Genomic DNA, 8,925 nt, shown 5'->3' on the forward strand with positions numbered 1-8,925 from the left:
TTAACAGTATTCAGTCTGCCAATCCATGAAATGAATATCTCCATTTATTGGGGTTTTCTCTCACGTCATGTCAGCAATGTTTTATAAGTTTTCAGTGTACAACTCTGGCACTTATTTTGTTAAATCTCCCTGTAAGTATTTTCTTTTTGATGCTATTGTGAATACAGTTGTTTTCTTAATTTCATTTTCAGGTTTTTTGTGTACTCCTTGTGATTGTGTATAGAATTCCTGCAACCTTAACTAAACTCATTCATTAGTTCTAGTAGTCGTTTGTGGATTCTTTAGGATTTTTTTTCCGTACATACACGTGTTGTCTGCAGACACAGTTATTGCTTTTTCCTCTCCAATCTGGATGCCTTTGAGTTCTTTTTCCTGCCTAACTTCCCTGTGTAAGTTTCCAGGACAATGTGCAGTAGAAGTGACAAGAGCAAACGTCTTGTATTGTTGCCCATCTTAGGAGGAAAGCATCCAGGCTTTCACTAATAAGAATGATGTTAGTTGTAGGTTTTTGTAGATTCCTCTTATCGGGTTGATATTCCCTTCTATTCCTAGTTTGCTAAGAGTTTTTATCCAGAATGAATGTTGGATTTTCATCACACAGATGCTTTTTATTCATCTAATGAGATGATTGTGTTATTTTTGTCCTTTATTTTTTTATTACGGTGTGTTAGATGTTAAACCAACGTTGCATTCTTAGGATAAATTCTTGCATTCCTGAGATAATTTGGCTTGCTTATACTTGTTGATGACTTTTACATCTAATCATAAGGGATATTATTTGATAGTTTTCTTCTGATTTCTTTGACTGGCTTTGATATCAGAGAATTACTGGCCTCATTAAAAAGAACACCAGCTACAAAAGACGCAAGGGAAATATTTGCCACCATTTTGGATGGTGGTGGACAGTTCCGTTTCTCTCATTCACCCGTGAGTCACCATATGAAGCTATCAGTAGAAAGACTGCATGATATTTAATATCCTTGGCACAGAAATAGAATGGGCTCTGGAAAGATTTCTACCACAAATCACGTAAATGTAAAAAGTGTGAGAGATATGCTTCTAATTATCTAGAAAACATTCAAATATAAAAAGCCACCTCCTCATTAAACATTACTTTAGTTGATCTAAATCTTGATCTAAATCTAAAAGTTTATAATGTTTTAGAGTGGCTGGGCCTGAATAAAATTTCCTAACATGGGTGATTTTGAAGGCCGCCCAGGCACAGAACACTGAAGTATACACTTTGCTTCTCCTTCCTTTCTCTCTTAGCATTTTTCTACGTACTAATCATTTTCTTTCCATCTTATTGACAGAGGAGGAGGGAAGAGACTTGAGCTGTATTGTAGCTTCTCTTGTTCAAGTGATGCTGGATCCCTATTTTAGGACAATCACTGGATTTCAGAGTCTGATACAGAAAGAGTGGGTCATGGCAGGGTATCCATTCCTGGACAGATGCAACCACTTAAAGAGATCGGAGAAAGAGGTAACAAAACCTTCATGCCTATTATCAGTCCTTCAGTGTGCACAGGATAAAACCTTTCGTTATATGAAGAGATGCTCCATCCGTAAAGAGATGAGGAGACTTTTTAAATATTGCCTTCAGTACATCTTAGCTTCTTGGGCCAAGACTGACTCATGGATTAGAGTCCAAGTTGAGGTACTTATGAAGATTCTCATAACTATATAGATAAAACTCTTTAAAAGTTGCCTGTTGAATTTCTCTAAGTTGAAAACTGCTTGAAGAAATGCTGCATTAACTCTTCTGCAAGCAGACAACGAGCATGTTAGATATTTTGAAAAATCAGCTTTGGAATATCATAGTTTCTTAAAATGGGGCACGTACGTTAAGAATGGCAAGTTGAGGGGGCATCTTTGTAAGAGCTGCGGGGTTGGTGGCTGCATGGGGTCCTAGTGGAGCTGTGACAGGCCCTGCAGGTGTCTTGTGGTCAGGGTGGCTCCCGAGAGCACACTTTGACTCGTGCTGTCTCATGTAAAACAGTCTTTGTCATCTGAGGAAACCTCAACAGTGAATGCTTCACTTCTGAAACGCTAGGACTCGGGGAAGCACTGGGCAGGAGGCAGTAGCTGTCACAGTGGCTGTTGTAAGCTGCTGTACTTGGGGGTGCACGCCGTGACCCCGAGGCCACGCCAGCTGTTTTCTGAAACTCCGAGAAGGTTTCCGGACGCTGAGTCTGCAGGGTCCACCAAAGAGTTGTTTCTTGGTCTTGGGGTTTTGTGGTTTTTTGTTTTGTTTTAAACATTCTAAAGAATTGTTTCCAGGATCAGCGGGAACACGTGAAACAAGTATTTCACTGTCCCCCATTCACATGGCCACACCCTGCCCGTCTGTTGACTTTGCCACTTCAGCTTGGTGGACTTGGTGGGCAGAGGAGGGCTGTGATGATGTGTCTCAGACCAGCCTAGTTCTTAGGTTAGACATGGCCGTCTGATGTGCTCACGTCCCCTTCGATCAGCTTCGGAGCCAAGTGCTCAGGCCTCGCTGTTTTCTTATTAATCTCTTCCTTCATATCAGCAAGAGGTTTGGAAATAGATGTGAACACTGAAGGGCAGCATTGAGTAATCCCGTTTCAACGTGTGTCCGCCAGGCTCCCGTGTTCCTGCTGTTCCTGGACGCCACGTGGCAGCTGCAGGAGCAGTGCCCAGCGGCTTTCGAGTTCTCCGAGACCTACCTGGCGGTGCTGCACGACACCACCCGTGTGGCCCTGTTCGGCACCTTTCTCTTCAACTCCCCGCACCAGCGCGTGCAGCAGAGCTCGGTGAGTGGCGCCCGCCGTGGCCAGGGTGAACTGCTTTATTGAGATAGCATTGAAGTACAATCAGCTGTGTGTTTAAACTGTCTTAGCTACCATTTTATGCGGTCATTTCTGAAGGAATTATTTATAGATGGTTAAAAATCCAGGAACTTGAACTTGTTTCATTTTTATCAGTGAGCATTTTATGTATTTCTCTCTGATGTTTATTGTTCATAATAAGCCAACTGAAAGATGTAAATCGTTTTAAGTGCTGTAAATGTCATGCTTTTGTATTTATATTTTCACATTTGGGCTGTCTGAATGGGTAATGGATAAGATCCTGTTTGAGGACATTTGTTTCCTAGGTCAGCAGAATAAAAGTTGTACAAAGCAAATTATTTTTCTTCAAGAGTCCTGTGGAGAAGAATTTGAGAGAGGAAATGTAGGCGTGACGTGAGACTGTGGTTCTCTCAGGGCGCTGCTTACTGGATGTGCTTAGACCCTCATGCCGCGTGGCAGTCACCTTTACGTTAGGACCATTGGTTTCTAGTCCCAATTCCTTGACTGAGAGGAAGAACCATGAGTAAGGAGGGTCTCAAGCCAAACTTGAAACTATCTATAGCTTCTGGTTGCCCCTGGTGGAACCTTCCGGAACCACAAGTTCTGTCTCACCCACATTTGGAGCAATGAGTATAGCCAACAAATGCTGCAGTGACCACTGAGGGAGACAGAAAGGACAGCTCTCGTGGGCCTTCAGGAAGACTTTGGTGGAAGGGGGGCTGCCCTCACAGTGAGCTGTGGGATCCTCAGGCCCGGGTCTGGGAAGGTGCTGAGCCTGGATTCCTCATCCGTGAAACTGCTCCATCAAATCAGTAGTGGAGCAGACACTCTGTGAGCTGAAGCATCACGAGGAGCATCCTGAAGAAATGCGTTGTTCAGGATTGGGGGTGTGGATGCATAAGGAGATGGGTTTATTCAGGCCGTGGCACCAGGGAGAACTCCATTCACGAGTCATACTCACCAACACGCTCATTGCCCAGGGGCCCAGCTCCCCTCTCGGTGCAGGGGTCCACGCGCTCCTCCGTGTGAGGCGCCAGGAATGTCTGTTCTCGGGAAGCGGAGCGTGCTGCTCCAGTGGGGTTGGAGGCACTTTAGTTCAGACAAGTTCATTTGTATGATGATGAACGACTGTCAGAAATGAATTTACTATGAGAAAATCTTAGTTTGGCATCTTTTCACAAATGTTCAAATATTTTATTTTGCAGGAATTTGCTATAAGCAAAAATATCCAATTGGGTGATGAAAAGGGTTTAAAATTCCCTTCAGTTTGGGACTGGTCTCTTCAGTTTACAGCGAAGGATCGCACCCTTTTCCACAACCCCTTTTACATTGGAAAGAGCATGCCTTGTGTACAAAACGGTTCTGTGAAGTCTTTTAAACGGACAAAGGTAAGTTACAGAAATGCACTAACACTAAAAAACCTGGTATTTGCTCACACATAACCAAAAACATCTTTTTCAGAACAGAGTATTAAAAGTCCAGTCACTTCCCCTGACAGCATTGCCAGTGTAGGTTTGGAGGGGTCATTCACTTCCTCACTCAGGTGACCCCACCCCGACTTTTCGTCTTGCTGTCTGAGGCCCACACAGCCCTGATCGTCATCTCAAGAGTCAGCAGTTGCAGCCCTGTACCCAGGGCCCTGCTCCTGAAGCCCGTCCGCTCAGCCTGTTCTAGAATCAGCAGGTCTAGCTTTTTTCTGACCAGAAATCTTAGAAACTCACACTTCAGCAAATTATACGCAGACCTTGTTTTACTGCACTTGCTTTATTGCACTTTGCAGATACTGCATTTTTTACAAATTGAAGGTTTGTGCAAACCCCGCGTTGAGTTCGTCCGTCGGTGCCATCTTTGCAGCAGCGTTTGCTCACTTTGTGTCTCTGTGCCACATTTTGGTAATTCTCACAATCCTTCAAGTCTTTTCATTATTATTATATTAGTGATGGTGATCTTTGATCAGTGATCTTTGACATTGCTATTGAAAAAAGATAACTCACTGAGAGCTCAGATGATGGTTCACATTTTTTAGCAATAAAGTGCTTAAATTAAGGTATGTACATAGTTGTTTTAGACATAATGCTATTGCACACTTAATAGGTTACAGTATATTGGAAACGTAACTTACATATGCCCGGGGAAACCAGAAACTTCGTGTGACTTGCTTTATTGCGATACTCGCTTTACTCCGGTGTCTAGAACCGAACCCACTGTATCTCTGAGGTCTGCCTATAATGAAGAGGATATATCTCCCCCCACCCCCATGCAGGCTACAGCCTAGGCAGAATCAAGGCCTAAAAGTGTTAAACTCCAGTGGAGGAGGATTGGAATAAGTATTACCAGGGAAGGAACAAAACATTCTTTAGGTTGAAATTCTACCAGTTTTTCCTAATACCGAGTTTATATTTACCATTACACTTCTACTGTCTTTCTAAAAACGGAAGCTCCAGGAAAATAATGCTAAAATCTGTCTTCTGTACAGAAAAGCTACAGCTCCACTCTAAGAGGAATGCCAAGTTCCTTAAAGAATGGAATCATCAGTGACCAAGAGTTACTTCCCAGGAGAAATTCATTAATATTAAAAGTAAAGCCAGACCCCCCTGAGCAGAGCGACAGCCAGGACAGGGGTGCGGAGCAGTACTTCCGAGAGTGGTTCTCCAAGCCTGCCGACCTGCACGGGGTGATTCTGCCGCTTCTGTCCGGAATGCACATCAAACTGTGGAAACTCTGCTACTTCCGCTGGGTCCCTGAGGCCCAGATCCAGCGCGGGGGCTTCATCACGGCCTTCCACAAGGTCTCCCTGCTGGCAGATGAGGTGGACATGCTGAGCAGGGCGCTGCGGCAGCCCCAAGGCAGCCCCCCGGAAGCCCCCTGCCCTGAGCTGGTCCAGAGCAGGGTGTACTTCCGCGCTGGTGGCCCGCACGACGCCCCAGGGACACCGGACTTCCTCTCCTCCTCGTTCCCCTTTTCCCCAGTGGGCAATCTGTGCAGACGGAGCATTTCAGGGACACCGCTAGGCAAGTTTTTAAGTGGGGCCAAAATATGGTTATCTACTGAGACACTAGCAAATGAAGACTGAGGCGGAGTGGCTTTCTGAACATCCTGAGGGAGTGAGAGACCTTCTCCTCTGAAGTAAAACTGCCGGCCGAGGCGTTTGAAGCTCTAATCGTTCTATACGTAAGAATAACAGTTGAAATTTGCACTAATACTTTAAAACATGTTGAATTATGCTTCCTTCACAATATTTTTAAAAGATAGGCATAACTTTGTTATTTATGTCCTCTTTCTATCATTCTAGGTCTGGCTCATTTTTAGATCATTTGCAGGCAGACATTCCCATGATCTTATTACTGTGGTCAAACTAATCAGGTTTTGTCTGCGACATTTGTTTTGTCTACATCCATTTTTACAACCACCTCCTAAAGGTTCCCTGATCCTCGGTTGGATTAGCAGCCCAGAGAAGCAGACATCAGGAGAGTTAAGAAATTAGTGTTTAGTATATTTTCAAGGAGCATCCAGTAAACCCCCAGTGGGCGTTAGTAGGTATTTGTGTATTTATCTGGTCACTTTCTATTCTCTCTAGTTGAGCTCACCTGAGAGTTGTGTGTTCTCACACTGTAATTTATTTTAGATCACTTTGGGACCGTAGATCACTGTGTTTTAAAATCATGAGTTTCCTTAGGACTAACTTTAAAATGATATGCACTGTTGACTTTAAAAGCATTTACTATAGATAATTAAATTTAGAAGTGCCTTTGACATTAATATTAAGATATGAAGAACACAGAGTAAAACAATTTGTTTTTTAAATTAGGGTGTCAAAGTCCCACTGCACATTGGAAAGAGGCTGGTCACTCTCGGCATTGTACCGACAGCCAGGAGTCCCCAGAGGCACACATCCCTCTGAAAGTCACCGAACACAGTGGGTCTGAGGCAGGGTCCAGGTCGGGGCGGCAGCATCACTGACACCCACCCTCAAAGTAGAGGCCCCGTCACAGTCCAGTGGGGAGCACTCCCGGGGCACTTTCCCTTGGAAGTCAGTGATGAGGTCTTGAGTCGGGTCACCTGAGTGCACAGTGCTTAGGAAGGGAGGACAGGAGCCTAACAACGGACTTCTCTCAAAATACTGCCACTGTAAAATGGTGAGCGCACCCGCCCCACCCAACCCATGACAGGTGTTCAGAGGCACAGACAGAGGTGTGCTCTCGTCTCAAATTCCCGTTTTCAGGTTGTGTCACAAGAGCCGAGCCAAAGCTGTGGGCCAGAGCTGGAGCTTACTGTGGCCATGCTGGTCACAGCCTCCCCAACACCCCTGACTTCTGTGTAAAAGATGGATGTTTTCAATGTGGCTGTTTTTAGAGTTTCTGAAACTGCCATCTTAAGCTTTTTAAAAAACGTTTATAGTAAAGTATCTAGTTAGCTTATGTCCTTTTTTAAAACAATTTTTTTCAAAACTGTGTGTTTTACCTTTATATGTAACAAATAGATGTTTCTATTTGAATTATTTGCCTTTTAAAAATGGTTGGATAATGTCTCTGAACTTACAGGGACAGAAGTTCCTATGCAGTCTTAGGAAATCCATTGTGTGGATAAGCCCAGTGTTTTGCCAACTTGTCTAGAAAGTAAGGGCTTTCTTAGTTTATATAAATAGCACTGTTGCCATTAAACATTTTAAAGTCCTTGATTAGAAACCAGCTCCGGTCCCCTGAAAACCCCACAGCATATCCTGCCACTGGAAGTGTAATAATTTTTCTTCCTTTTTCATTAGGCTGCTTTTTTATTATTACAAATTGTTCTAAATTTGTTAGTTTTTTTGGGTTGAGCATTTACTTCTTTATAGCTTTCTTCCCTCTCACATTTATTTTAACCCTTTTAGTAATTTTTTTTGATTAACTTGCAAGTTTAAAAATGATTAGGTACTATTAATACTGTTTTAAAATAGAAAGTGTGCATATTTTTGTATGATAATCAAATGTAGTATAGTTTTTTGTTTTATTTTTGCTGAACAGTTGTTATATAATGATTATTGTGCTACAGTTTTATCATGCATAATATGAAAAACAACTATTACAGCCTTGAGTCCTGGCCCCTGCAGAGCTGCCTGGCACCACTCCTGGCACGGAGGACGTGTGGGGACAGAGTCCAAATGTGGTTCTGGACGCGGACACGGAGCCTGTGCTGACAGAGGGCCACACAGGCGTCAGGCAGCTCCGGACTCGCTAGGATCGGACTTAAAGGTGTACCATGTCTTACTGTTTTGTGATGGAAACCAGTTTTAAAACCAAAAATTTCTAACTTTATTTAAGAAAGTATATTAATCTGTGCTAACAGAGGGTGAAAAGTATTCAAGGCGTCCTTCAACAAAATCTGCTTGCTGTAGCAGTAACCTCAAGCAGTTAAAACTTGAGAGAAAATGAAAACCTTTGTGCCTAAAATTGACTATGACTTGGGTTAAAGTAGGATGTGCATGAAGGTGAGAGACCCTGCTTTTCAGCAGTGGTGAATGTGAAGGAAGTGTTGACTGCTAATAAAATTTCCACAGGAATCACTGCCTTCGTTGTCAATACGAGTCCCCTGCAAGAACAGAGCATCAAGAAGCGAGGGTGTTTTCTTCAGCCGTGCTTGTGTGTCGTCCACCCGACGCTCTGCCTGCTGTAAAGCAAGGCAGAGATGGGTAACATTTCTAACCTCAGTGCACAGCTGGCTGTTGTCACGGCCATGTGGGTGTCCTTCCATTTAACAAATTAAAAAGCTGGGGAGCACCATTTCCTTAAGAAGGTCTTGGAACTAGTCTCTGGGAGCGGGAGCCTGGCCCGCCACGCCTGGGCCTACCGTTCTGATAAACCCCTTCCCGCGTCCACCTTCCCCAGCCCAAGGCTCTTCCAACAGTGACGGCAGCCCTGTACCTGCACACCTTGACGATACCGCAGGTCAGTTCCAGAGCCCCACAATAAAGCAAGGATCTCGATAAGGCAAGTCACGTGAATTTGCTGGCTTTCCAGTGCATATAGAAGTTATATTTCCACTATACTGTAGTCTTTTAAATGTGCAGTAGCATTATGTCTAAAAAAAGTGTTCTTACCTTGAAGTATTTTAAAATACTGTCCTGCTAAAATGT

General features: G+C 43.7%; 1 protein-coding gene across 1 annotated transcript in view; it reads left to right on the forward strand.

The window, feature by feature from the left end:
- The window catches only part of MTMR10 (myotubularin related protein 10), a 44,479-nt gene extending 36,131 nt beyond the window's left edge, over positions 1-8,348 (forward strand). The window contains exons 13-16 of the mRNA XM_082648969.1: positions 1,314-1,483; positions 2,607-2,777; positions 4,019-4,201; positions 5,290-8,348. Of these exons, the coding sequence (XP_082505095.1) occupies positions 1,314-1,483; positions 2,607-2,777; positions 4,019-4,201; positions 5,290-5,886 (1,121 nt within the window). The 3' untranslated portion in view covers positions 5,887-8,348. The remainder of the gene's footprint in view (positions 1-1,313; positions 1,484-2,606; positions 2,778-4,018; positions 4,202-5,289) is intronic.
- The last annotated feature ends 577 nt before the right edge of the window (positions 8,349-8,925 follow it).

This window comes from Grampus griseus (assembly GCF_964374135.1).
Source record: "Grampus griseus genome assembly, chromosome: 2".
Classification (NCBI taxonomy): domain Eukaryota; kingdom Metazoa; phylum Chordata; class Mammalia; order Artiodactyla; family Delphinidae; genus Grampus; species Grampus griseus.